Consider the following 27,845-nt stretch of genomic DNA (forward strand, 5'->3'; position numbering starts at 1 on the left):
CTTTCCCTCTATTGTCAGCTCTTAAAGGAAGGTACCTGCACTTGTATATCTTTGTATCCTGTTCCCTGACTCTCCCACCCATCCCCACCCTGCTGCCCCACAGAGCTTTGCCAGGTACAGTAAATGCTCAAAAAATAAGCATCAAGTAGATTGAGTGTCCTGCCACTGGGTGGCCGCAGGTGCCTTTGCTGCTCTGATATGAAAGTGCAAGACAGGATCTTTGAATTAAATGTGTGTTCATCCTCAACATGAATATTATGCTCTATTCCAGGTTCATCACTCATTAAACCATTGTTAGATGACTTCCTTTTCCGAGCTTCTAGAATTATTTTAAATAGTCATTCTCCAGCTGGCAGTGCCGCCATCAGTCAACAGGACTTTCATCCAAAGTATGGAAAATGCACGTTGTGTTCAGTTTTGGTAAAAATTCTAATTCGAAACTTTAGTCCAAAAAGATTTTCTTAACGTGGAGTCTGTCTTCCATCTTGTGAGTGTGTGTAGCTTGTAAGATATTACCCTCTGTGTAAAGAAATGCATGTAAGGGGGCTTAGGATAAAGCCTACTGGCACATAATATTGCTGAGCAAGTGTGCCAGTACTGATGTTATCATCAGGATGGAAGAGTGAGAATGTTAACTTGATCAGTAACAAATTCCGAGAGAAACTGAGGTTTTAAGAATTTTGCTTCCAGAGTAAATCAGGCTCTGAGTCTTGAGGGAGTCTGTGAGGAGAAAAGCGTTGGTGCTTTAGTGCATGAACCCTGCAATTTGCTGAGTATTGACTGTGTCCTGATGATTAAAACTGATAGTGATTTACTACAGTGGTAATTTTAAAATTCAATTTTTTATCAGTTTTTATGGGTAGAAATTTGGAAGATCCTTTCATAGAGTCGACCCTGCGTGGGTGCTATTTATGCTCTTGGAGAGAGGAGGACGCAGCTACAAGCTGCCATCTTATTTGCTCTCAACCTAACTTACTTTGTTCTTTTCTCATGAAAACCAGAGTTAATTGAGGTAATCCTAAAGAAACTGAGGATTTGGTATTTAACCAGTGAAAAAAATTCCCATACAATTTCAGTAGTTATTGAAATGGGCAAGGCATAATAAGCAATATTTTATGAAATCTTAAGAGGTGTTTTATCATGTATAGATATTTCTCTATCTAGAAATTCCTTATTAGCAAAATCTGTTTTAGATAATCTTCGTTAAAACTCTCAGGGTGTCCTTCACACTGTGACCCCAGTCCTTACCCCTGCCCTAGTCTTGTTCTGGAAGATTTGGTGCTAGGTCTGCGAGAGTCTTTTGTTAAAGCAGTGTAAACACGTGATTATCTCAGTTTTCAGTGAACAGAGAAAACAAATCTTCAGCAGTTTTCACTGAAATTTTTTTTCATGAATCCTTCCATTTGTATTTATTATTGTAAAAGTAATACATCCATCAACAAGGAGGTGATTTTAAATCACATACAGTACCTTGAATAGAAAAGGAAATACTTTGTTTCATCGCTCCCTGGTGTACTGAATGGTGTTCATTTATCACAGTGACTCACAGCCTTTTCCTACCTAAATTCTAAAGCCAGCAAGAGATTTAAAATACACAGAAACTCTCTTCACAAGTAATACTATTCTTGTATCACATCAACAAAAGAACTTCTTAATGTATGTATAGATTTATATATATGGTACCTTTTATTCATTCTTTACCTGTCCTTTGCAACCCAGAAATGCAGTTAAGAAGCAGAGGATAGTGCCAGGTCCATGGCCTGTATCCTCAGTGCCTGTGGCAGTTCTGATCTCCATGCCCTTCAGCCCCCTGTTGAACACACCTCCTACAGTCCATTCCATAACTGTTTCTCTCAGAGGTTGGATGTCCTCTTTTCTGTGTATCCTTCCTAACCTGCGACCTCCTAAGAAACGCAAGGTTGTCTTAGGTGACAGTGAGAAATCACCGCCCACCGCCCAAATGGCTCTACTGAAGGGAGCAGGAAAGAAGCCTTTGGTTCCTGCAGAGTGCTTGCCAGTTATCTTTCACTGTCACTTATAAACACGCTCCGTTGGCAAGCTATTTCTGTCTCCACATTTTCAGAAAAATAGAAAGCTGACTAGTATCCTTGATGTTTATGGGCATCTATTCTGATTTGTATAGCTTTCTGCCATGTAGATATTTGAATTTCAGGGTAATATCTACAAAAACTTTTCTTCCTACCTATTTTGATTGAAAGATAGTTGTTTCCATGTTATTTTTTGGTAAAGTTTTCAGATTCTTTATATTCTTGCTAATCAGTCCCTTAGATAAGAGTATTCTGGAGTCATAATGGAAAGATTTGCTACTTTATCATCAGTCCAAGAAGATATTTAGCTCTAAATCACAATCATCCTTCCTCTGTTCATGATCTCTTCCTTTGTTACCTGATCACCTCCCACTAGATTCCTGGGTTCTGACTTAACCCTGTTTTAGAGATTGCACCTCTTATATTTTCATTTCAAATGTTGGTTTAATGAGCGACTTAAGTAAGCTATTCACTGTTGAAATTCACTTGTGTCTTTTGTTTTTAGGTGTAGTACAGTGAATAGCCGATTGGCAGCCTACGAAGTCCTTGTCATGCTGGCTGATAGCTCACCTTCAAATCTTCAAATTATTACAAAAGAACTACTTTCTATGCATCATCAACCTGATCCTGCTCTTACCAAGGAGTTTGATGTAAGTTTTCTAGACCTTGATGCACTTGATTTTTTTTAGAATGAGCTCTTGTTTAAACATAGTATTTTAAAACTATGTTTGTATTATCCTAGTCACAAAGAAAGTCAGGTTATTCCTTTCCTTATCATATTCACATACTCAAATTAGCTATAATCTCTAGTGTATTATCCTAATACATTACTAAATGGTACCCTTTTAATTAAAAAAAGATGACTTTTTAATTTTTATTTTTTATTTACTTATTTATCTTTGGCTGCTCTGGGTCTTCGTTGCTACACAGGGCTTTCTCTAGTCGTGGCCAAGTGGGGGCTACTCTCTAGTTGCAGTGCAGACTTTTCATTGCAGTGACTTCTCTTGCCATGGAGCACAGGCTCTAGAGCAGTGACTTCAGTAGTTGTGGCTCACGGGCCCAGTTGCCACTAGTCTTGTGAAATCTTCCCCAGACCAGGGATAGAACCCATGTCCTCTGCTTTGGCAGGCAGATTCTTCATTGCTGGGCTACAAGGGAAGTCCCAAAAAAAGGAGACATTTTTAAGTCAAGTGATAATTATTCACAGTATAAACTAGCATTTCAACCTATTTTTTGAGAAACTATGCTTGGTACAGTGACAGGGCTACAAACTCAAACACTGGCTCTGGCACAATCTAGTCTGTGTTCACTTAAATTCAACTAAGATTTATTGAGTTTACCATGCATTGAGGCGCTATAGACTTCTGGAGCTCAAAAATGAAGATGTGATTCCAGCCCTTAGATAGAGGTTTATCCTGAATGCTCTGCTAACAGAGGCACTTTGACACCAGATGGTGGTATTTTAGAATGCATCTTAGAAATTATAGCATTTAAAATAGAGCCCTTAACAGTAGTGAGCCAATTGAGGCAAGGTGGGAAAGTCATTTCAGACATGAGAAGCTATGTCAACATCTACAAGAGGGAAACGAGCTGCAGATAGATGCCTGGAGCACCAGACCAGGCAGAGGGACACTTTTAAAGCATCCTCCACTAACATGCAGAGGCAGTCTCACCCCTTTGGATGCCTGAGCTGAGTACTGTGAAACAGTTAGGCAGGGAAAGAAGTGAGGTGTTCTAAATAGAGGAAATAGTACTTGCAAAGTGAAATGTATGCATAAATTGGGAGCTGTTTTGGTATGAACTGTTTAGTTTATAATGCTTATTTTATGCTATGCTTTAAGTTTTACATGCATTTAATAATCAGATTAAAATGACAGTCTTACTTTAGTAAGCTAGGGATTATATCAGCATAATCAAGAAAATATTTGTCATATAAGTACACTTTTAGCACTGTTATGAACAAGTTTTTTCTTGTTTTGCAACTTTTTTTTAATCTGTGCTTTAGACTGCAAATAAATTACAGTGTTAATTAGATCATAAAAATCACCTTGCTCTAAGTATATGTTGAATGTTAATGAAAAGTATATGATATTTAGCAATTCCTTTCAGTCCAGAAGGCCTCCAGGGTCTTGTCAGTTTGTCAGTTATTACATGGATGCAGGTGCTTGATAAATGCAGATAAAATATGGTTCTGGTCATAGCATTCGCACCAAATTCTACTATAATCATGTTTCAGAGTGTGTCACTACAGTATCCTTTTTCACTTGGAGAAGTGCCATGTTGAACTTTATTCAGGATGCCTTTTCTAAATTATTTCTACCTAGAAAAACACTATATTAGAATCTGCATTATTGCAAAACATCCTAAAGTAAAATTCTACAGTATTTACATATTTTTTAATTGCATGTTTATTAGAGGAAGTTCAGTAGAAGAATGTTACCTTCTCAGAAAGTAAGAGAAGGAATATGAGCCTTTCTTGACCATCCAGACATGTTAGGATTCTTCATAGTAAACACTTCACAGAACCCTTCCTACTTTTCAAAGTACTACCTCAGTTTGTCTACCCTACTATATAATGTAAGCTCCTTGAGATCAAAGAGCAAATATATTTCTGCTCTCTCATATCCCTGGCACAGGATACTCTAAAGAAGTATTTGTTGAATGATAATGAAGTGACTAAATGCATCACTGCATAGTGAGTATGCAAATACATGCTTCATATATGGGAGGTATTTTAGGAACTAAATGGAAACACTAAGATAGTCGTTTTAGAAATGCATTGCATCTGTAGAGATGCTTTGTGGATATGGGTTTGCTACCATAGCTCGTTGATACCCCGGATGGATACATTTGCACGTTTCTCTCTTTTCCTGTGGGATATCTGACAGAGCTGTGAGGAAGTCTGCTGGTGGCCGAGACACTAACTCCGTCTCTACGTTTCTGCTCCTTTCTTTCCTAGTACCTTCCCCCTGTGGACAGCAGGTCCAGCTCAGGGTTTGTGGGGCTGAGGAATGGTGGTGCTACGTGTTACATGAATGCAGTCTTCCAGCAGCTCTATATGCAACCTGGTCTCCCAGAGGTGACTTCCTTCCTCTTTTCTGTTTAGTTTCATAAACGTGTGTGCCTGAGAACTGTTCCATATTCATATATTGAATTTTGGAGTTTACTAAAACTAGACATACTTAGAGATTCTGTAGTAGCTTCTGAAGTCTGTATAGATGACATTGTTCATAAACTTTTATAAATCTGCTGAGGTCTCATACTGCCTGTTTGACAGATGAGTTTGACCTAATGTGATTTTTTAACTCCTGAAATTATTCTCAAATTCTATCCCATAAAGCTATTAATATTTCTTCTGTTTTAGAAATATTTAGACTCTATCATTTGTACTTTGTAATAATCTACTAGTAGGTTATGATATAGCAGTAAATAGTTTTGAGAATATTCTGTGTCATTATGTCATACTAATTTCTTGTAAAGATCCTAGTATTATTAGTTTCAGTTTTTCATAACCGAACAGAAGCTCAGAGATGATTTGTTCATTATTATACTAGCTAGAAGTGTTGAAGCTAAACATACGCAGAGTTGTAGCCACAGCTAAACACACATGCCATTCTGAAAGAACAATGTGGGTACTTGTGGTATAGAAATCAAAGTTTTCTGAAAGTGGTTGAGTATTTCTAATTTAATACATTTAATTTCTTTTTAGTCATTACTTTCAGTGGATGATGACACGGACAATCCGGATGATAGCGTATTCTACCAAGTGCAGTCTCTTTTTGGGCATTTGATGGAAAGCAAACTACAATACTATGTACCAGAGAACTTTTGGAAGGTATTTCACCCAGTAACTCTTTAGATTGAAAGATGTTAGCTATTTGGAATGTGGCTACATTCTTTCTCTAGTGATAACAGTCTCTTGTTTATTAACTCTAGACTAATGCCACTGCCAAGAACCTATAAATGAAATATCTTTACCATTCTTCACGTGATTAGAATGTTGAGAATAGTCATTTATATAATTTCTAGAGATTTGCTAGTGTTAACTGTTTGGGCTATTTCCTCTTATTCTTACTTGTCTGTCTGAAATATTTGTTCAAATTATTCCTCTGAACATACGCCGATTTCACTAATACCTCTAAATAAAGAATATTCTTTTAAAGCATTGCTGTATTATGTTTTGCCTTATATTTCCCCCATAGGTTGGATAGTTTCTAAGAGAGAAACTGTCTGTTCCTTGACCTTAAATCTCACCCTATATGGTTTCATACCCTTATTATTATAAAGAGACTGAGGAAAAACATAGATGGCTGAATGCAAGCTAATCTCACATCAGTAAAAACTTTTATATTCTAATAGTGAACTTGATTTTTAGAAGCATTTAAGGACTCTGTCGCATTCCTTTTTTACCATATTCCGAAAATGCTATTTTTCCTTCAACAATGTACTTAATTCTTGTTACACAGATTTTCAAGATGTGGAACAAAGAACTTTATGTGAGAGAACAGCAGGATGCATATGAATTCTTCACCAGTCTCATCGATCAGATGGATGAGTACCTCAAGGTAGAAAAAACTTGCATTTTTCCCTCTCATTCTCTCAAAGTCTAGCATGAGAACAGTACTTTAGAATTTGGGATTACAAATCAGAAAGTGATTATCTTTAACACCACAACTGTAATTAAGTTCATCTGGGTTTGAATATCAGAATATACAGAACACTATAGATTATAGATTTGTTTTCTTAATTCATCTGACACTTGTATATAATTCTTAACCTATATCCCATAGTAATAACTATTTGTAGCTACACACTATGTGTCTGCGTTGAAGTAACCTTGCCTCACAGCAGTGCTGCCATCAGAAGTGAACCGAAGGCCCCACACAGAGCTGTCTTGCTTTGTCAAAGGGAATGAAAGGACCAGATTCAGAAGTTGTTTGTGGTTATGTGACCCAGAGCTTCCTACCTCTACCCAGTAAAACTTGTCACAAACTTCCTGAGTGGTGTCGCCTTCTAAGATACAGACAGCCTCCCATCACTGCCAACATTACCTCCTCTCATCAGAAGGCACAAGTTACCCGTTTCTTTAAAAAAAAAAAAATAAAGTACAGGGATTTCTCTGGTGATCCAATGGTTAGGACTCTGCTTCTACTGCAGGGGGCCCAAAATAAAATAACTTATAAATCTGTAGCATTCTACCCACAAGAAAAAAGAAGAGATCATGGAGAGTTACTGCTAGCTCAGTAACTGTGGCAAGGGGAGAAGGACTCAGATCATCATGGAGAGTGCCGTCCTTCGTCAGTGTGGCCGACGGCTCTGCTCTTCCTTTTCTGATTGTTTACGTTACTCTGACAGTGGGTCTGCGGGTTGTAATTCTTTCATTAGTTCCCAGCTTAAACTACCAAGCCAACTAATTTTATTTTGTTGGGTAAATTAAAATCTGTGCTTTAGCTTAGGTCTAAATAAAATTTCGTATAAACAACCTAAAAGTTCTAAAGGTGTCAACTGAAATTTTAACTTTGTATTTCAACAGAAAATGGGGAGAGACCAAATCTTTAAGAATACTTTTCAGGGCATCTATTCTGATCAGAAAATCTGTAAAGACTGTCCTCACAGGTGAGTGAAAATAACACTGACATCAAAAAAATAACCATCATCTTTTTTGAATGATTCTTCTAATATGGTGTAGATTTTTTATTCATTGAGAGGCTTGCAGATATATCTCCTAATGGATCTATATATGTTTTTTGAATGAAATTTCTTTTGGTTTCATTTCTAAAGTTTCTTTGTTGAAATTCTTAATTTTAAGCAGTTCTAAGTGGTCAGAATTTGGCTTTTTTATTTGGTAGTTTACCTTTAGAAGGAGGAGGGAAGGTATGTGTTAATTACACTGATTATGAATGTAGTTCTAGGTTTAGCCTCAAGTATTATGCTAATTTCAATATTTTTTCATTCCATTGTTGACCATGGTTTTTCTGTTGTTTGCTATTCAAGATATGAGCGTGAAGAAGCTTTCATGGCTCTCAATCTAGGAGTTACTTCCTGTCAGAGTTTGGAAATTTCTTTGGACCAGTTTGTTAGAGGAGAAGTTCTCGAGGGAAGTAATGCATATTACTGCGAAAAGTGTAAAGAAAAGGTATTACATTTGCCCTTTTAAAAAAATAGGTTTAATTTGTTATTCGTGTTTTATGTAAGATCAGTATTAACCTCCTGCTGTTACTTCCATTAGATTGTGTCATGACTTGTGTTCACACAGATGGTAAAGCCCTGTACAAATCTATGACCTCTGTATTAATTAACTTTGATGTTTTATCATCTCCTTGGAAATAATTGGGTTTTGCTTCTCTTTAGAGAACAACAGTGAAAAGGACCTGTATTAAATCATTACCTAGTGTCTTGGTCATTCACCTGATGAGATTTGGATTTGACTGGGAGAGTGGACGCTCCATTAAATATGATGAACAGATAAGGGTAACTTTTGTTTTCCTAGTTTTTTTAATAACCATTATTACTGCACTCTCTTTATTGTTCCCTTTTCTGTATTTTCAAATTCCATTTAAAATGTGAAACCTTAGCATTCTGAGAAGTACACAGCCCCATGTCTTAAGCTGCTGCCACTTGTGGCACAGGCAGATCTCTGGACAATAACGTTCATATCTAGAAGGCATCCTAGTGACAGAAGAGGAAGCCTTTCCTTAATGCTTAAACAGGAGACTACTTATACTTTCCCAGACCTGTGAGCCATTGTGAGATTGTGTGCTTGAGTTGGAGGGTATTCCTTGCTTAAATTAGGAAAACACATCCCTCTTGTTTGTACAGAATTCAGTGGGTGTGGCCCTGTATGTTCCTAGCCATCATTAATGTGCTGTTTTTGCTTTTAAATAGTTTCCCTGGATGCTAAACATGGAGCCTTACACAGTTTCAGGAATGGCACGCCAAGATTCATCTTCTGAAGTTGGTGAAAACGGGCGAAGTACAGATCAGGGAGGTGGAGGATCTCCACGAAAAAAAGTTGCCCTCACAGAAAACTATGAACTCGTTGGAGTCATTGTACATAGTGGGCAGGCGCATGCAGGCCACTACTATTCCTTCATCAAGGATAGGCGGTAAGCGTTCTCGTACCACTCCACCCTTCCAGCAGTCTCTCCTCCTGCCATGCTTTCCCTCTCCTCTGCTCCCCCTCCTCTCTCTCTGCTGTGCACTCTCTATCCTCCCTTATCCCTCCTTCACGCCCCTTGCCCTCTTGTATCTATCTGTCTTCTGCCTCCTCTGCCCTACTGTTAACTCACACTTCCCCTTATGTAGAGCAGAAGCTTTCACATTGCTCTTTGATCTTATTGTCTATATTGGATTTTTAAAACTTGTTGCAACTGTTTTATCCCTTTATTCTGAAAAGTTGTTTAAAAATTTGAAGTAACTTTTGCTGTGTTTTTCTTAGGTGTTTTCAAATGGTAATTACCTTCTGTATTTTATAGACAATACATAGAGATGAATGCTGGAGATGAAAGTTTTGATTTTTTAACCTTATGTTTGTTTTATCAAATCTGCACTCTAGGGGATGTGGAAAAGGAAAGTGGTATAAATTTAATGACACAGTTATAGAAGAATTTGACCTTAATGATGAGACCCTGGAGTATGAATGCTTTGGAGGAGAATACAGACCAAAAGTTTATGATCAAAGTAAGTTTTTACAAATGTATGTTTTCCACTGGTTTTATTTTTTAATATGTACTTTTCTTTCAAATTGAAAGCAGTATTTTTTATATAAAAATAGAACCAACTTTTTTTATCTATTAATTTTACTTATAGCTGCTCTAGCCATATAGATCCAGAAACTCCTTGATAAGCCAGAGTGAAAAGGTTCAAGCTGCTTACAAAATTTTTTTAATTTTTTTGATTCTTTACAACAGTCCTAGGGTAAGGAGTAAGTTAAGTGTGAGAAATGAATATTAAAGAACAACTTGAAAGAATTTCAACCTTAAAAATAGTTTCAGAAGTAGTTGTCCGCTAAAATGTTCAAATTTCCTTTTCACTTACGTGGAGGTGTTTGATTAATAGAGAAGATATTTCTAGCACCTGTGTTTTTAAAGCTGTGTTTGTTATGCAGTGTGGCAAACGAATCTTTCCACAGGCCCCGCCCCCAGAAGAAAAAACATAAAAGTACTTGACAGAATCCCATAAGAATTTACTATTTGAAGAAACCTTGGCATTTTTTCTACCTGACTTTAAAATAGTCTCGGGGGATTTAAAATTTTCCCCCTGTGTGAGATCCACAATATTAGACATTGATACCAGACCATGGTAGTCATGTATCTAAAGGTAGCAACCTTTATTGGCTGAATATAGTGTCTTTGCCAAAATTTACCTGGATTTGGCTGTTTTGTGCAGAAATGGTTAAGTGAGGCCAGTTATAGCCCCAACCTATGCCCCAGAATTTACTTTCAAATGTGACTTGCCTTTTGACTAAATGTCAGCTTGCCTGGGAAAGTTTGCCCTCTTTCCCTTACTCCTTTACCATAGAGCACCCTCATTCCCTACCCTCTGGAGCACCATCTGGGTGATTTTAAGTCTCGCTCTAAAAGGACACGCACTTTACGTACACTTTGCATTTAACGAATTTAGTAAGTACTTACTCGCTTTATTTGTGTTGTTTTAAATTGTCAAGAGAAAATTTTTTATTTATAAAGAGTCTTTCCTGTTGTCTCATTATGAAGCAAACCCCTACACTGATGTACGCCGAAGATACTGGAACGCATACATGCTCTTTTACCAAAGGGTGTCTGATCAGAACTCCCCAGTGTTACCAAAGAAAAGTCGAGTCAGCGTTGTACGGCAGGAAGCCGAGGACCTCTCTCTGTGAGTTTCTCCTCTGTACTTTGCTGTGTGATCTCAGTAGGTGATATTGCGATCTTTAGAGCATGTTGTTTGGTATTTAAAGGTAATTAGCTGAACTAAAGGGAAATTCTAAAAAGTAAGTAAATCCCTCTACCCACTGTCTTTCTTCTCACTGCTACCTTAGCAAGTTGGGAAGTAACCTTGGTGGTTACTTCCTTGGCAAGTTCTTTGTATTTAGAAACATGGATAGAAATTATTTCATGTTAGAATTGAGATTTTTAAAAATCTCATTTACTGAGTGCACTTTGTGTCCAGAGCCTAGTACTATGCCAGCACCGTCTGAAAGGTTTTTTTTTTTAAGTCCTGTTTTCTATGAATTTGCATTTTAATACATTGGATCAGGAAACTATACAGTTTATCTTTAAATCTAATACATTATTTATGTCTCTTAGGTCAGCACCATCTTCACCAGAAATTTCACCTCAGTCATCTCCTCGGCCCCATAGGCCTAACAATGACCGACTGTCTATTCTAACCAAGCTGGTGAAAAAAGGTGAGAAGAAAGGACTATTTGTGGAGAAAATGCCTGTTCGAATATACCAGGTAAGAACTGTATAAAAAATGCTAAGGGAGAAAACCCAGATAAAGGTCAGAATCTTATCTCATAGGTCCAGAACTACTTCTGCCAGCCTTCTTGCCAACATAGTTGTGTCCAGAACTTCTGACCCAGCGACAGTCTAGCGCGGGGTCTCCTGACCCAGCCTGTCACAGAAGTGGCTGTAGGCTCAGGGGTGACGGGCACTGTCACCAACCTGCTGTGTGCCTGTGGCCGCCCTGTAAACAAGGGGGAGGGAGTGGGCAGTGCAGAAACCCACTGCTGAAATTAGCTTATTAAATCGGGAAAGAGAAACACGGTTCATAACCTTTGAGTAGAACTAATAATACCAATGATGATCATCAGTTATTGAATACCTTCCCTGAATCCCTAGTTCTTAAAACACTCTTGTGGAGTAGCAGGTTTTATTCCCGTTTTTCAGATGAAAAGGGGAAAAAGCTCAGAAGGGAGAAATAATCCTGCCAGTGTCACAGAGCCAGGATTTAAATTCAGACTGTCCCATTACCCTGTCCAGACTTTATACACTAGGTAATCAAGAGCTAAGTAGCCAGAATCAAAAAATTTAAGAGAAATATAAAGTCTTCGGTAAAAAAAAAAAAAAGCGAATTAAGCCATCTGGTACATGGAGAGCATGGAGTTGGTTGTATTTGGAAAAACTCTCATTGTCCCTTTCCACTCAGAGTAACAGATTAGAATTCACTTGTCCTTCACATGGTGGTTTTCCTGAATTTCCTGGAAGAATTGGGTGGTTTAATGAATAATAATTCACCTTTTTACAACTCTTTATCTTTGAAAGTTTTTTCTCTCTCCTTTTTAAAAATTTCAAAGGTTGAGAGAAGTATTTTATGAACTTGTTTTACCCTAACTTATCACTAAAAATATCTTCTACATATTGAATAATTTTACCCTGTTTCTTAAAAATAATTAACACTTTTCTTTTGTAGATGGTGAGAGATGAAAACCTCAAGTTTATGAAGAATAGAGATGTGTACAGTAGTGATTATTTCAGTTTTGTTTTGTCTTTAGCATCACTGAATGCTGTAAGTACTAGTCAGAGTGTTACAAGAGAAGTTAAAAAGGATCATAGTTAAAAATCTTTCCACTATCGCGATCAGTGGGCTTCCTTCGTGGCTCAGCTGGTAAAGAATCCGCCTTTAATGCAGGAGACCTGGGTTGGATTACTGGGTTGGAAAGATCCCCTGGAGAAAGGGAATGGCTACCCACTCCAGTATTCTGGCTTGGAGAATTCCGTGGTCAGTCCATGGGGTTGCAAAGAGTTGGACACGACTAAGCGACTTTCAGTCATTCAAAACATTCAGTGACTTATCCTTATTCTTACATGCTAGCATTTAGATTATATGCCAAAAAAAAATTCTCACAAATGTGTCATTTACTGAGTGACATTCAAATACAGGCAGTATTCAGAATGTACAGTGCAGGTTGTGAATGAGTGCAGCTTTCCACTTATTGGCTTTTTTAAGTGCTCTTATTATATTTTGTAAAGAATTTAATAGCCATAAGTGATGTAAATGGATATTGTGCTGTGAGGAGATTGATTATCCTAATTTGTAATGACATTACTAGTCTCCAAGTGCTTCTTTTTCTTGAGTACCATGATCACAGTTTGCCAATAAGGGGAAGACTTTCTTAGTCTGTTGGTAGATTACTTAACATCTTGTGGTCTCAAGGCTCTATTTTGAGAAGGCTTCATGTAGGAAATGAAGAAGATATCTTTCTTAATCTTTTTAAAATTTAACTGGAATATTTTCTATAACTGGCTTTCTTTTTCTTACTAGTATTTAACTTTATTATATATATTATTATTGTTACATATCTTGTTACTCAGTTTGTAACAATGCATAGTAATCTATAAAACTGTGGGAAAAAAATCTCTTTTTTTCCTCCCTCTCTCACAGACCAAATTAAAGCATCCATACTATCCTTGCATGGCAAAGGTTAGCTTACAGCTTGCCATTCAATTCCTTTTTCAAACTTATCTACGGACAAAGAAAAAACTCAGGTAAGAAATGTTATGTTTTCACAGTCTGTTCTGCAAAAGGCATTAATTAAACAAAAGTTGAATTTATAAATTCAGACACTCAAAAATTCAAAACATTCTTTTATAGTTGAAGGCAACTACTAATACATTCTGATGCTGAAGATTTGAGTTCGTATTTTTAAGGAATTTCTAATCCAGGAGGAAAGATGGAAAAAATAGAAAAATAAATAACTGTGGTATAAGGTTTAGATGCTGTTTAGAAACGGGGAAAGTTATAGCCAGACGTGGGGATTGAACTATCTGTGTTAGTGCAGCGATCATTGAATACATACTTATCCTCCACCCTACTCCCGAGAAAAATTAAAAAAAATTTTTTTTAAAGGTGAAAGACCATGAATTTATTTGCCGAGCTATCTAACATCACTGTCTTTGCTTTTTTAAAGGGTTGACACTGAAGAATGGATTGCCACTATTGAAGCATTACTTTCAAAAAGTTTTGATGCTTGTCAATGGCTAGTTGAATACTTTATTAGTTCTGAAGGAAGAGAATTGATAAAGTAAGTGTCAGTATCTTTTAGTTAAAAGAAGTTTGTTTCTCTTCCAGTGATTTAAAGCTGAAGTTTCTTGTATTGCTTTGTTTTCCAACTTGAAATTACTTTTCTGGTTGGAATCAATTTTAAGCAGAGAGCCAGTTGCTGAGAGGCAGGCATGTCCTGATCCCTTGCTGTCACTCAGGGGATTCTGAAATGCAAGTCTGTCCCCTCAGGGGCGCACAGTCTGGTGTCAGGTAAAGATCAGCAGTCCTGGGTTACTGCACAGTAATACCGCAGTATTGCTGATATGTTTGGATTCTGGCGAAAATACTCTTTTTTGAAAGTCTTTTGATGAAACATATTTCCTGTGATAGTATATTTACTTGTGTATCTGTAGTTAAAAAGTAATTTTGTTTTTCAAGATGGTCCAATCACTGTGAATGTTTAGACCTTGCTCCCTCTCATTCTCTTATCCTCAGAGAGTTCAACATTCCTATGGGGATTGCAGCGAGCACCTTGGTTTTTCAGTGGCCAGGCTCTTTTATCCCCAGGGACCTCTTCCATCCCTCTGCCACAGCTGTCCTGGTCACCACCCTAGCCAGTGGCCTTGCCTCAGGTTTTACTGAGGCACAAGTCTAGCAGATGAGCAGCAGCGCCCACCATCCCCTGTCACAAGTTACACACCAACCAGTGTCTTCCTATCTTCTCCTTTCCTCCTGATAGAATGGAAGAAGTGTCCTCTCTCCTCTCAAAATGAATCTCTCTACATGAGCAAGGCTTCTCAAGGAAGTTGGTTCTTTATCATTCCAGCATCTTTATCTTCCAGAATTTTCTACCAGGTCACTGCTGTCAGCATACAAATACATTTTCATACCTCTCAACTTAAAGCAGACCACAGGGAATTCAGAAGTGCCACTCCTTTCTCACAGGGAGTTCGTCATCCATTGGCAAGTTAAGATCTAGAAACTCTTGATCCCATGTCCCCTTCATCTCTAGGTCTCAGCTTCTAACGTTCATTTTTTGGCTCCCTTAGCATCTCCACCTCCCCCTACTCCAGTGTACCTCATACAGCAACAAAAGCGTTCCTTTAAAACAAGGTAGATCATGTTACTTCTCTGCTTAAAATTTCTTCAGTGGATTTTCATTGCTCATGATAAAGCCAAAATCTTTACCATAATAGAACACAAAAGGCCTCCCTTGAATATGGGCTTTGCCTGTGTGTTTCACTTTCCTCCTATCTTAGCTTGTTGATTCCTTGAACACACTGAGCTTTTTGTTCTGCATAGAGACCTTTTTGCCTGTTATTCCCTCTGCCTAGAACAGTTTCCCCTCGTCTCTGCATAGCAAACACCTTCTCATCCATCAGATGGCAAAGAGGGTGTTCACTCCCGACCACCCAGTTTAAAGTAGGTCTATCCTATTGGTTGGTTCTTTTTTTTGCCTGTCTCCTCTACTAGACATCAGCTTCTTGATGAGCAGAAGCTACCTGTGTTTGATTCCCTACTGTACACATAGAGCCTGGCAGACTTAAGTGCTCAGTATTTTTGCATACATACATGCATACAGTTCATAAAGAGAGAATAGATCAATGTGTCTTTCAAGTATTTTTGCCTGTCCTTTTAGAATTTTCTTTAAAGATAATCTTTCACCCATTTTTCAGCTTAATTCCAAAATATCCTCCCATCAGGACTCCTGAGTATTATCTTAAGCGGTAGAACATTATAGACCTATCCATTTGAAAGGAATATGGCAAAATATTTATTTAACTCCCTTTTATGTTCAGGCAGGCTTGCTCTTAAATATCTCCAGAGAAACTCAGTAACTCCCTTTGATAGTATGATTTGGTTTCTTAGAATTCCTACATGGTAAAAACAATCTTAGTAATATTAGCTAATCTAAATTTTTTCTGACAGAGTTTATTATATTTTGTCCCTTTCTTTATAAAGCCCAATTACTCATCATTATCAACTGCTCTGTTTTCATTATTTAAAGAATTAATATTTTCTATTCTCTTTTTTCTCTAATTGGGCTTCTCTGGTGGTTCAGACAGTAAAAAAAAAAAATCAGCCTGCAACATAGGAGACCCGGGTTTGATTCCCAGGTCGGGAAGATTCCCTGGAGAAGGAATGGCTACCTACTCCAGTATTCTTGCCTGGAGACTCCCATGGACAGAGGAGCCTGGAGGGCTACAGTCCATGGGGTCACACTGAGTTGGACACAACTGAGCAACTAACACTTTCACTTCACTTTCACTTTTCTCTAAATACTAATTTCTTTAGCACTTTTAATACAACTTAAGTTGTCAGTGTTACAACTAAAAGAATAAATATGCAGTATAGTAATATCTTAGTGAACAGGAAGAGGCTGTCGTCTCAGATCAGCCCCTCCATGTAGTAGTCCTCTTCAGGGGGAGTTTTTAAGTGTGATTCTAACTGTGAAAAACTAAACTAGAAGCAAATACTGCTTTTAAATTGATCTAAAAAATAAAAGTACTAACCTGAAGGGTACTTTATACATCTTTAAAAAAATTTTTTTTTCCTGTGCAAATTTTTAACATACAGCAGAGTAGACAGCCTGTACCCATCTCCAGCTCAGGTTGTCAGCATTTGGCCAGTCATGTTTACTTATTCCAGTTCTACACATTCTCATACCTTTATTCTCTGAGGTATTTTAAAGTAACCTTCAGACATCATCATTTCATTCTAAATTTTTCAGCTTGTATCTCGAACAGGTTAAGGTAAGGTTAAGGTAAAAAGAAAAAAAAGTAAACACTTTACCATCATCATTCCAAACAAAAATGATAATTCCTTCATATCATATCATCCTATGCACAAGCATACTCAGATTTCCCCAGATGTCTCAAAAGTGTCATTTTACCATTGAATTTGTACAAATCGGGATCCAAATGAGCTTCACATGTTGTATTTGGTGTGTATGTCTCTTCCGATTCTTTTAATCTGTAATTGTTCCATATCCCCACCACCTTTTCTGTCATGCCATGTATTTGGGGTGAGACAAGTCATTTGACCTATAGAGCTGCCCATATTCTGGGTTTCTTTGCATTCTCACAGTGCTTCCTAATGTCTGTGATAGGTAATGTGAAGCACCCCATAAATGTTCTTCCCAAAAGAATTGTACCTGAACCTAATCAGACCCCTAGAGCCAAATATTACAGAAGTAATCTTTTTTTTTTTTTTTTTTTAGAAGTAATCTTTTAAACTTTCCTAGATTTATCACTTAGAACCTTAGTGGATGTTGAACAGCCTTTGTGTCAGTTTCACATTAGGTAGCTAATGCTTAACATTGACAGTCACCTGGAATGAGCAGAAGTGAAGCAGCCTTGGAAAGCTCCTCTCTCGTCTTCCTATGGGGAGAAGGAGGGCAGGGCTGTCAGCTCATCCTGCCCTCAAGACAGAGACGTGGGCAGCTTTCACTGCTGTGACCTGAAAGAGTGCCTCATCAGGACAGTTTTGACTTGGGTCATCAAAATTATGTTGTATTTAAATCTTGCTCATGAAACAATGAGAATTTTCTGTTAAGAAATATTAGAAACAGTTAAGTTTTCACTGTGCTGATTATAATAAGGGTTGTCATGTCAGAGTGAGTGTATGAAGCAGGGAAAGAAAGGCTCACTGCATGTGGGAATGCATGCAATTACCTCGTTGCTCTAAGGTAGTTAGTTACCACTCTCACCCAGCCCCAGGGATGCTGATGGTGACCCCGCCGCCCCCGCCACACCTGAGGCTGCTGCATGTACCACCTGGCTGTGCAGAGGGTTGAATTGGGTTGAATTGTGCCTTTTCAGTGAACAGTGTAGTATCTGAGTGTAGCACTGGACATATCAAATATAATGGACATGCCTGGTAAACCTTAACCGCTGTCGTCATCGTCATCATAGGAGAAGAAAGGAAGGGAGCAGGACATTTTCGGCCTCACATGTTTCTAGGAGGACCACGTAATAAGTCAGAGTTGGGAGAGGAAAGGAAAGGGAAGTGAAAGGATGGCAATATAGATGAACAGAGGGCTTAGGAGGTACTGTGTTGACTGAGAACTCTTAACTAGTATCCTATTCTGAGAAATCGAAGGGGTGCCAAGGAAAACTACTCCTGAGTAAACAGAATTTATAAAACCTTAGGTTCTTTGCTTTTATATCTCTTGAAATCCAAATTTACATTTATACAGATACTCATCTTAGAGGAAGAAAGGAAGGAACAGAAAACAATCCACCTTACGTGTTCAAAGGTCTCATTTTTCCTCTATCATCTTCTTCCTCCCTCACGAGGGCCTGTGTATGCTGACACTCTCAGGAGACTTGAACTGACATTTTGGAGTAATTTTTTCTTTGGATAGTAGGTGGGACCCATGTTGGGAAGGTTGGGTTATAGAAACCGGTCTTGCTTTTTTACACCTCTTTCTCTTTGTGTTAGGATTTTCTTGTTGGAGTGCAATGTGAGAGAAGTACGTGTTGCTGTGGCCACAATCCTGGAGAAAACCCTAGACAGTGCCTTGTTTTATCAGGATAAGGTCAGTCTCGTTTTCTAAATACTGTCTACACATTCTGTTTTTACCAAATGTTTTAAATTGCACATAAAAGAAGAAAAGCCTAGGATTAGAGTCTTGTAACTTTCCACATAAAAATGCATGTTCTGTGAACTGATGTCCTGATCACTGCCAGGCTGGAAGGCGTTCTGTACTCTCTTCCTCAGATCTCAGACATCAGGGTAGGCTCTCAATTCAGATCTGCTTTGATCTGCATCAGGGTTTTCTGTCTAGAACTCTTCCCTCTCAGAGTCTTCTCTCAAGAGTTTGTGTTCGATCTCTCTGCGTAAAGACCAGCCTGAGTCTAGAGTCTGTAGTCTAGACCAGCAGTCATTTTGAGCCACCCCTGGCTTTGTCTCTTTCCTCAGAAGCTATGTTCATGATCTGAACCTTCATTTGGCAACCGGACCAGATAGTGCCATCCATCCAGGGGCACTGGCCACAGTAGTTCCTTCTTTGATCTATGTTATTCCCTAATCCTTGTTCCTGTTATTCTGAATTTCTTCTTCTTCCTAACCCTGTTTTCTGTAACATATTTTCTTCTAGTTCACAATTCCACACATGCTCAAACAACATGGTATTTATTACCATTCTCAGTTTCCCCCAAATTTAAAGTCTTAGGGACATAAATGACATGAGTCTGATTATTCAATCTGTTAAGTCCTAGCAAATACAGCAGTAACTTCCCAAGTTTGCTGTTTCAAACAGCTGACACTACATGGAAAACTTTGAAAAATGTATTCAGAATGAATTGGCTCCTTATAAACGTTGGAGGTTTACTCTAAGGCAGTGGCTTTCGATCAGCTTAAACAGCAGAACCATTCTTCACAAAACTTTACTTGGATGCAGAATATTAAAAAACAGGTCATTGGGAGCTGCCTAGGACAGCTTAGATACCGTTGCTCTGAAGCACCCTGTGGAAGTTCTCTGAGATATATAACGTAAGAACTTTCTCCCTCTCCTGCTTCCTCCCATGTACCAACCCAGACAAAGGATAAGGGCAGAATCAGTGCAGTCTACCTACAGATGGGGTCAGGCCATAGCACGTCACCCCACCAGCCTCTCAAAGCAGGACTGCAGGGGGAGGAAAGTGAAGGGAGCGGTGGAGGATGTGAACCATTTGCCTCAGTAAATTCCCCTTGATACTCAGCTGTTGTTATATTATGTCCATTTTCCCCCATAACGGAAATGGTGCCTCTTGCCACCCACTTTATATTGGAAAGTACTTTGAAATGGAATGCTACATACATGGTAGATTTTACTGTATTTATAATGAGTATGACAGGATGGATGGGAATGTTTCAAAAGTCAATGAGAACCTTCTCCAGAGGAAAGGAACTGACAGGAGTAGTAAGCCTGGTCTCAATTCTCAGGTCACACATGGATTTCCAGGGACTTGTCCAGAAACAGTTGGGGTGGGAGGGAAAGAAGAAGCAATGTGATAACCAAAATGGTTTCTAAACAAATAAAATGTTTTTCAAAGCTTTCCATGAGGCGTCAGCGGGCTTTCAAGTAAGTTCACAGTTGAGTTGATATTACCGTTGTCATTCTGTCAGGCTGTTGCTCTCCATTTGCTCCATTGGCTTGGTTCCTAGCCTTTATGCCTGTGTCTGTGTTTTTTATTCTTTGCATCTGTGATTATGTGAAGAAGTAGCAAAGTGGAGGGAGGGATTCAGAAGTGTTTCCTCTAAAACCCCTGCCTTTTTTTTAAAAGACGGAAAGAACTGGGCTTTTTAGAAAATGTGACTATTAGGCAGTGGAACCGTGCCCTTGAGTCTGAAGGCGAGGAAACAAAACTAGGCTTTTCTTTCGTTATTTCTACAGTTCTGCCAGTCTTCCCTGGAAGATCAAATTGATAATTCTGTTTTTGCTCTCCAAAGCATAAATCCATCTGAATCTGAGACTGGATTGTATCAATCAAACTTTTCCTTTTGTTCTTATGGTGATTTACTTCAGGTTAATCCTATTACAGATGTCCGTCTGACATTCTTTTTCTTTATGTAATTTCATCTTTCCTCTAACCAGTTAAAGAGCCTTCATCAGTTACTGGAGGTACTGCTTGCTCTGTTGGATAAAGATGTCCCCGAAAATTGTAAAAACTGTGCTCAGTACTTTTTCCTGTTCAACACTTTTGTGCAAAAGGTAAATGATTTTTTTTTCCACTAGGGATTTATAGTCTAAAGGAATTTTATATATGCAAAACATTTATATTGGTCAACATAGGACCTATATGATATAATTTTATGAGTGTTTCTTTTTAAAAATCTTCAATTGTGTGTTATATTACTTGTAAGAATATAGCGTAGATAGGTGGGGATCACTTCTCATTGTTGGAGCAGGAGTCTGTGATGAAATGAGGGGCCATTGTGCAGGCCCACGGGGCTGTTAGGATTTCAACAAGCACTTTCTATATGTAAATTATGGCATTTAAACACTTACTGCTTAAAAGTTCTCACTTGAAAAAAAAAAAAAAAAGTTCTCACTTGGCAGTATTTTTGGGATAGATTTCTATCTGGATAAGAATATAATTTGTCATTCTCTGTTTCTTATGACAGCAAGGGATTAAGGCCGGGGATCTCCTTCTGAAGCATTCTGCTCTTCGACACATGATCAGCTTCCTCCTCGGGGCCAGCCGGCAGAGCACCCAGGTACTGCCTGCTTTTGTTTCATACAGCCCAGTGACCTGGCTACAGTTTTTGTCATAGCCACAGTGTCTCTCTTCGTTTCATCAGAGTCCAGGTATACAACAAGTGGTGTTTAGCTTTTAAAATTCTTTGGAGTTCAGTTATTTTTACAGCCTCCTCATAGAATTTGTTTTAAATGCCATAACCAGTGGGAATGACTAACTCAGACAGTCAAAATGTGAAGTGCCAAGTGTCCTGGGAGGAAAAATGGGTTCTGCCTGGGGGATTCGAAAGCCTTCAGAAAGAGTGACACAGGTCCTCCTCCACTCACTCTGTGGGACGATGAGCAAGGCTTGGTCTTGGTGGGGGTGCTTACATGGGATGCTGTCACAGACCATTATTCACATGTGAAGTTGAACCATTAAATGCTGAGCAACATTGCTGCAGATGTAATACTCATATTCAGAAAATGAAAGGGAAATGGTTTTGGAATAGTAGAGTCAAATATATCCTCAAATGACTCTCCTGTTTGAAGTTCCTATGTTGGTGTGTTTTTTCCAATCATTATATTTCTTCTGTTTGATAGATTTAAAATACACAAAATGAAAAAATAAATAAATAAATAAAATATACAAAATGTCAGCATGCTGTAATGATTAATACTATGTACAGAGCAGTTATTATGTGCCAGACACAACTGGTTACTTTTCATGCTCTACCTCTGAAGTGTACAGTTCAGTAAAACAGGTAGTTTCATCCCCCTTCTTGGGCAAGAATTACAGCTGAGAGAAATTGTGACTCATTCAGCATCCCAGGGCTTAAGCTTTAGTTTCCATTGTATGTGATTCATTGCCTAAGGAACCTTTCCTTTTTTTATTAAGGGAGACAGACTTGTCATTTAGGCCTCCTCTCAGCTTCCTATCATACCACCTAGCCACTCTGACTCCTTAATGTTGAAAACGGGACTTCCCTGGCGGTCCAGTGGCTAAGGCTCCACACTTCCACTGGAGGCGGCGCAAGTTCAATCCCTTGTTAGGGAACTAAGAGCCTGCGTGCCACACAGTGCGGCCTAAATAAATAAATGCACAGACAGTAACTTGCTCTGTGTGCTGATATTATGTTGAGTATCAGTTTTTTACTTTTCCTTATCAGCTCTTCCTTATCAGAGGCTCCATTGACACTGACGATTATTTTAAATTCATTGTAATTTAAATAATATTTAATTAATGATGTTATATTGTATGATTAATATTGTTTTGCATTTATGGAGCACATAAGTTTGAAAACGTTCTCACCTTTAATGTTTTCTTTCGTCCTCCCAGCCATGAAGTGGGTGTGGAACAGGTAGCGGGTAGGTTGTCCCTGTCCTGATACAAGGAAGTCAGGTAGAGAAGTCACCTATATCCACACAGATCAGTGAGTGGCAGAGGGGACCAGGCCTGCAGACCCCCAGCCTCACAGGCTTTCCCCACTGTACTGGATGCAGGAAAATTACCTAGCACGTTGTGAGAGCTCAGTGCCTAAATAGAATTGCATAACTGTATTTGTTTTAGAATACAAATTCATATATATCTGTGTTAAGCCACTCTTAAGCTGGCCTAAAACCTGTGAGTTTTTTGTACTTTTATCTCTCATACTGTCAAACATTGAGAAAGAATGTGGCTCAGTATATCATGAACCCACATACCTTTTCCTTCCTTGTCACTTGTTTCTCACCAGAGCACTAACACCCACTTTTTTTTCTCTGACAACAGATACGTCGGTGGAGTTCTGCACAAGCACGAGAATTTGGGAACCTTCACAATACAGTGGCGTTGCTCGTCCTGCATTCAGATGTCTCTTCCCAGAGGAATGTTGGTAAGCTTTAAAACTTGTCTTTAATATGTCAAGGAACTGGAGAGATGGTGAATTTGTCAGTAACATGTAGAGAATAATAATGTTGGCAATTAAATGTATGTTAGTGGCTTCTCATTTGGCTCTTTGATATTTGAGGGACGCTTAAAATTTTTTTTTTCAATTCATGTTAAGCTTCACCTTATTTTTACTAGTTTGTCACAAGAGAAAGTCAATAATTTATTTGGGGTGGGATATAGAAGCATTTAAAACACTCTGGGTTTAAAGGCTGCATTTCTAACTTGTCAGGCCTTACGGTGACAGCACCAACAATAGCAACGATAGCACAGCGGAGCTGCTGTAAGGTACTCCGTGTTCCTCTGTGCTGTGCCTCTCCCGGGGCTCTCAGCTTGTTGTGTTGAATCCCCTCAGCAAACCTGTGAGGCTGGTTCCCCTTCCGAGTGTGCGGGAGCTGAGAGGGGGAGAGCTCGAGTAACTCCCACATCTCACAGCTGGTCAGAGGCGTAGCAGCCAGTGTGGGACACAAGCCCCTGACCCCAGGGCCTATGGCAGGGTTTTCATGTCATCTGACCAGGAAACTAGATCAAAAATCACAGAGTATCCCTCTGACCTGGAGACGCCGTTGGCTCTCTGAAGCGACGTGGGGGAGCTCTCGTATAGTCGTGAGCTAGACTGTGCTTCCTAAATTCTGATTCACCCATCTAAAAGATGAAGCTACCTCATTTGTGAGTTCAGACGGGTCTGCGAAAGAAAATTGAGAGTGAGAGTCCTTGCTTTTCTAGCATGTAGGGTAACCCCTTCCATGTGAGAGATTTCTGCTCAGCATTAGCAGTTGTTTAAGCAGCAGAAGTGCCTTGTCCTCGGTCTCTTCAGAGGCACTTTGGGCCTTTTTTTTTTTCTCATTTTAAACTTCTTCAAAAGGATTATCTTGGCTGTGAATCACTGGGAGTCTTAAGGATTTAACAGTTACACCTACGTCCAGGGCATACATTGAAAGAGAGGAGAAGCCTTTTCTCTAGTCTCATGACTGTGAGAGACGGCTGTATATGTTCAGCAGTTGGGTGTGTGAATCTGGAGGCAGTTGCCTTACGTTGTAGGTTTCACGTGGTAACATGAGGTGGCTTTTTCCTTTGATTTCCTAAAGCTCCGGGTGTGTTTAAACAACGGCCGCCTATTAGCATTGCCCCCTCGAGCCCCCTGCTGCCCCTCCACGAGGAAGTCGAAGCCCTGTTGTTCTTGTCTGAAGGGAAACCTTACCTGTTAGAGGTATGTCCTTGTTCCACTAAAGCCATTTTCCTTTTATCTGTTTTCTTCTTTTTGAGGAAAAAAATGCCTTTTGTTATTAGTTGTATTTTGTATGTTACTCTCATGTAGGGGAGTATAGTTAAGAAGCAGTTATTTCAAATTAATTTTACTTCCTGTGTGTATGTCAGAAAGAAATAGGCAGCTGAAAAGAATATTATTAGTCTTCCCTGCAACTAAGAATTGGGCCTCCAGGTCCCAGGAGGAGGTATATGGCATACACACACCACCACCACCACCACCACCACCACCCCCCACCGCCGAGTCAGTCGCTCCATTTATTATCAGAGGGTTTACTCTGAATCTTGTGTGTGTCGCTGGTCCTGAATACTACAGCTCTGAAGCATACGGGTTTTTCAACCTCAGGACTATGGAAGTGAGCTCTTCACAACCTCCTGTTGAGGTCCCTCCCCCTTCCACCCAGAGCTACCACATCTTCCAATCCTTGTTCTGTAACTTGATTTATATATATATGACTCGGTGAACACAATCATACTGGTTTTTATTTACATCAACAGTGCTGTGCTATATCTCTTTTTTTTTTTAAAGCTTAACATCATGTATTTTTTTGGACCTATCAGTGGTTATTTTAATGGGAGAGGTCACCTGTTAAAATCTGATAAAAGTGACTCCTGAGAAAAAGGTGCACATTTGCACAAACTGTGTTAACTCTCAGACAGACTCAAACTATTTTGAGGCAGTGTTGATCGTCCTCAATCTGAGCGGATTTGAGTGAAAGTCAGAAACAGCGTTTTAACAGTGAACGGTGACAAAAGAAGCACTCCTTTTCTCCCCTCACTAGGTAATGTTTGCTCTGCGAGAGCTGACGGGCTCGCTGCTGGCGCTCATCGAGATGGTGGTGTACTGCTGTTTCTGTAACGAGCATTTCTCCTTCACCATGCTGCATTTCATCAAGGTAGGGCCTCGTGAACACCTGTGGTGGCCTGCGAGCCTGCAGTTGAGACCTAGGAAAGCGTTTCCTTGCCTCCCAGGCACTTTGCTTCTTTTAATAACTTTAATTGTTTTCCTAATCATAAAAATAGTATAGGCTCATTTTTTAAATGAAGAATAAAAAAAGGATTCAAAATCTCACCATTTATGATGATCACCATGAATATTCTCTCACATTTCCCTTTTTATTTTCTATGCATATATTTTAACATAATTGGGATTTTATTGTCTATATGATTTTTGTGCCCTCTTTTTTCAGTTGACGTTGTAAGTACTTTCCGTATCATTAAAAGCTACCTGAGTGTATTTCCTTCTCTCATGTATCACAGTTTACTCAGCCATTCCCTTCCCAGTGAGGCATATTTGTATTGGGTGCAATTTTTAAGTATTAAGAATAATACTTTATAGTTAGTGATAATGCTGTGGTGACCATTATCATATAAAATGGTTTTAAAGTTTCAGGTTACTTCCCCAGGCCACATCTAAAAAATCAAAAGTAGATTGATTTTTCTCACCTTCTGAAGTAGTTCATTATGAAGCTCTGATCAGTGTGTAGTAATTACTTACGTTGCACTTTCTGGATGCCAAGCACAGTTCCAAGCATATTTCGTATTTAACTCACTTAATTCTCAGTACATAAGTCCTATGAGGTATAGATAGATACTAGTATTGAAGATATTGAAGACATGAGTGTCACAAAACAATTAAGTGGCCGAGTGGGAGTTCGAATATCAGCGGTGTGGCTCCAGGGCTGTGCTCTTAACTACTGCCTTTCTAGGGATTATTAGAAAAACCTTTAAGCCTATGCATACCATTTTTATTCATTTTTAATCTTTAATTTTTAATTACATGGAGAATACACCGACTTCATTCTCTTTGTGAAAAAATATGCAAAGTCCATTTCGACCATCACCAGCCAGCCATGTCTCCTCTTTCCCCTACCCCATGGGCCAGTATTGTCACATCAGTTATGTGTCTTTCCAGTCCTCTTTGTGTGAAATTACAAGAGATATTTTAGTTTGTCCCACACCTTGCCTGCCCCAGGATTTGTAAATAGTGATACAGGTAGTGTTAGCAAGCAGCTGTGATCAGTGGGTCATGTCTCCAAGCTCTTATTAAAGTATGTTTTGCCCTCAGCATTTTCTGTACAGATCTGCCTGTATCAGGGTTGATTGAGACCTCTGTTTACTGTTTACTATTTATATAACCAAGGGCAGTTTCCTCTTCTGAAAAACAGGAGGAAATTTGACTAGACCTTGCAGATTGTGTAGACTCAGTGAGGCATGATACATGAAGTACTCAGTACCAGACCTGGCACCTTGCAAATGCCCTGTTGTAATGCAGTGTTCTTTCCCACTGCATATTATGTGTAAAGTTATTAAAATGCACAGGGGTGTGAGTTTTCTCAACCTTGCTTTCTTCGTTTAATGTGTCTTGGCAGATTTTTCTACTTCCTAAGCTGAACTTTTCTTATATTTCACTCACAGCATGTTGATCTCAGAACACTCTGATTAGCATCTCACAGCTACTTGAGAATAGTCAACAAAACAGAATAAGTATAAATGAAATATAAGTATAAATTGAGGCCTGTTTAGTGACTAAAAACTCTCTCCCTTCCTTTCTGCTTCTCTCCTTCTTTCTCTCTCCTTCCTAATTTCATAGTAAAATATCATGGAGGGTTATAGTAGGGAGGATCATGGTGTTGTTTCAGTCCCCAGATTTAGCATTTGGGGAACTGAGACCCAGAGAAGGAAACGACTTGCCCAAGGTCAGCCAGGTGGTAGTAGAACTTGGGCTGGAGTCCAACACTGTTGATTGCCACTCCAACCTTTTTCACTGAAGACTTATTGGAATCTTTATGCTTTTAAAAAATATTTCAGAACCAACTAGAAACAGCTCCACCCCATGAGTTAAAGAATACATTCCAACTACTTCATGAGATACTGGTAAGTCATGAATGTTTTGATTCACTTACATTTAGATATTTACTGGGCAGCATGCATTTGCAAATAAAAACTGTCCTTGTGTTGTTTTTCCATTCATTTGGTCTGTACTCACCAAGTCCTCTTCACATCACCCATTCTTTTTGCCTTAACTGATTCAGAGGTGAATCAGAGGTAATAAATTTCCTTATGTTTAGTGAGGGAGCTAGACAAGGACACAAGCAATTCCAGTGCAGAGAGCAAAGGCCTTACTTACCATGCATAGAAAATGGTGCTCAGCTCAAGTGTGATCTTGTGTGAACCTTGCAAGAACCAGGAGAGGTGAATGGCTGGCTCTGCGGCCTGTCCATGTGCTACTGAAAATATCTTTATGAGCCACAAAACTGAAATGTAATCCACTATAGGGTGCATCCCAGTTTGGGAAATACAAAAGGCAGGGGGGAAAATACAACTGCAGTCAGTGAAATATGGTATTATTAGAAGCTAAACTAGTGGAGTGACCTGCCAAGGACGTCATCAATAAGTGACAGTCAGGATCTGAGCCGAGTGACTGGCCGTGGAGCCTGTGCTCTCTACCAAACGCCCGGTTTGCTCAGTGACT

General features: G+C 39.0%; 1 protein-coding gene across 3 annotated transcripts in view; it reads left to right on the plus strand.

Annotated features, from left to right (window-relative positions):
• USP24 (ubiquitin specific peptidase 24) overlaps positions 1 to 27,845 on the plus strand; it is a 136,342-nt gene that overhangs the window by 96,730 nt on the left and 11,767 nt on the right. For 2 of the 3 annotated variants that reach the window (XM_043461184.1, XM_043461185.1), the window contains exons 41-62: positions 272 to 389; positions 2,554 to 2,698; positions 5,008 to 5,127; positions 5,758 to 5,883; positions 6,515 to 6,613; positions 7,582 to 7,664; positions 8,043 to 8,184; positions 8,400 to 8,519; positions 8,934 to 9,154; positions 9,604 to 9,728; positions 10,736 to 10,904; positions 11,336 to 11,486; positions 12,444 to 12,539; positions 13,416 to 13,519; positions 13,942 to 14,055; positions 18,459 to 18,555; positions 20,596 to 20,712; positions 21,126 to 21,218; positions 22,949 to 23,051; positions 24,193 to 24,314; positions 25,153 to 25,266; positions 27,182 to 27,247. In XM_043461184.1, coding sequence (XP_043317119.1) covers positions 272 to 389; positions 2,554 to 2,698; positions 5,008 to 5,127; positions 5,758 to 5,883; positions 6,515 to 6,613; positions 7,582 to 7,664; positions 8,043 to 8,184; positions 8,400 to 8,519; positions 8,934 to 9,154; positions 9,604 to 9,728; positions 10,736 to 10,904; positions 11,336 to 11,486; positions 12,444 to 12,539; positions 13,416 to 13,519; positions 13,942 to 14,055; positions 18,459 to 18,555; positions 20,596 to 20,712; positions 21,126 to 21,218; positions 22,949 to 23,051; positions 24,193 to 24,314; positions 25,153 to 25,266; positions 27,182 to 27,247 — 2,645 coding nt within the window. The remainder of the gene's footprint in view (positions 1 to 271; positions 390 to 2,553; positions 2,699 to 5,007; positions 5,128 to 5,757; positions 5,884 to 6,514; positions 6,614 to 7,581; positions 7,665 to 8,042; positions 8,185 to 8,399; positions 8,520 to 8,933; positions 9,155 to 9,603; positions 9,729 to 10,735; positions 10,905 to 11,335; positions 11,487 to 12,443; positions 12,540 to 13,415; positions 13,520 to 13,941; positions 14,056 to 18,458; positions 18,556 to 20,595; positions 20,713 to 21,125; positions 21,219 to 22,948; positions 23,052 to 24,192; positions 24,315 to 25,152; positions 25,267 to 27,181; positions 27,248 to 27,845) is intronic. The other variant, XM_043461186.1, reaches the window with a different exon arrangement.

Source organism: Cervus canadensis, chromosome 2, assembly GCF_019320065.1.
Source record: "Cervus canadensis isolate Bull #8, Minnesota chromosome 2, ASM1932006v1, whole genome shotgun sequence".
NCBI classification, from domain to species: domain Eukaryota; kingdom Metazoa; phylum Chordata; class Mammalia; order Artiodactyla; family Cervidae; genus Cervus; species Cervus canadensis.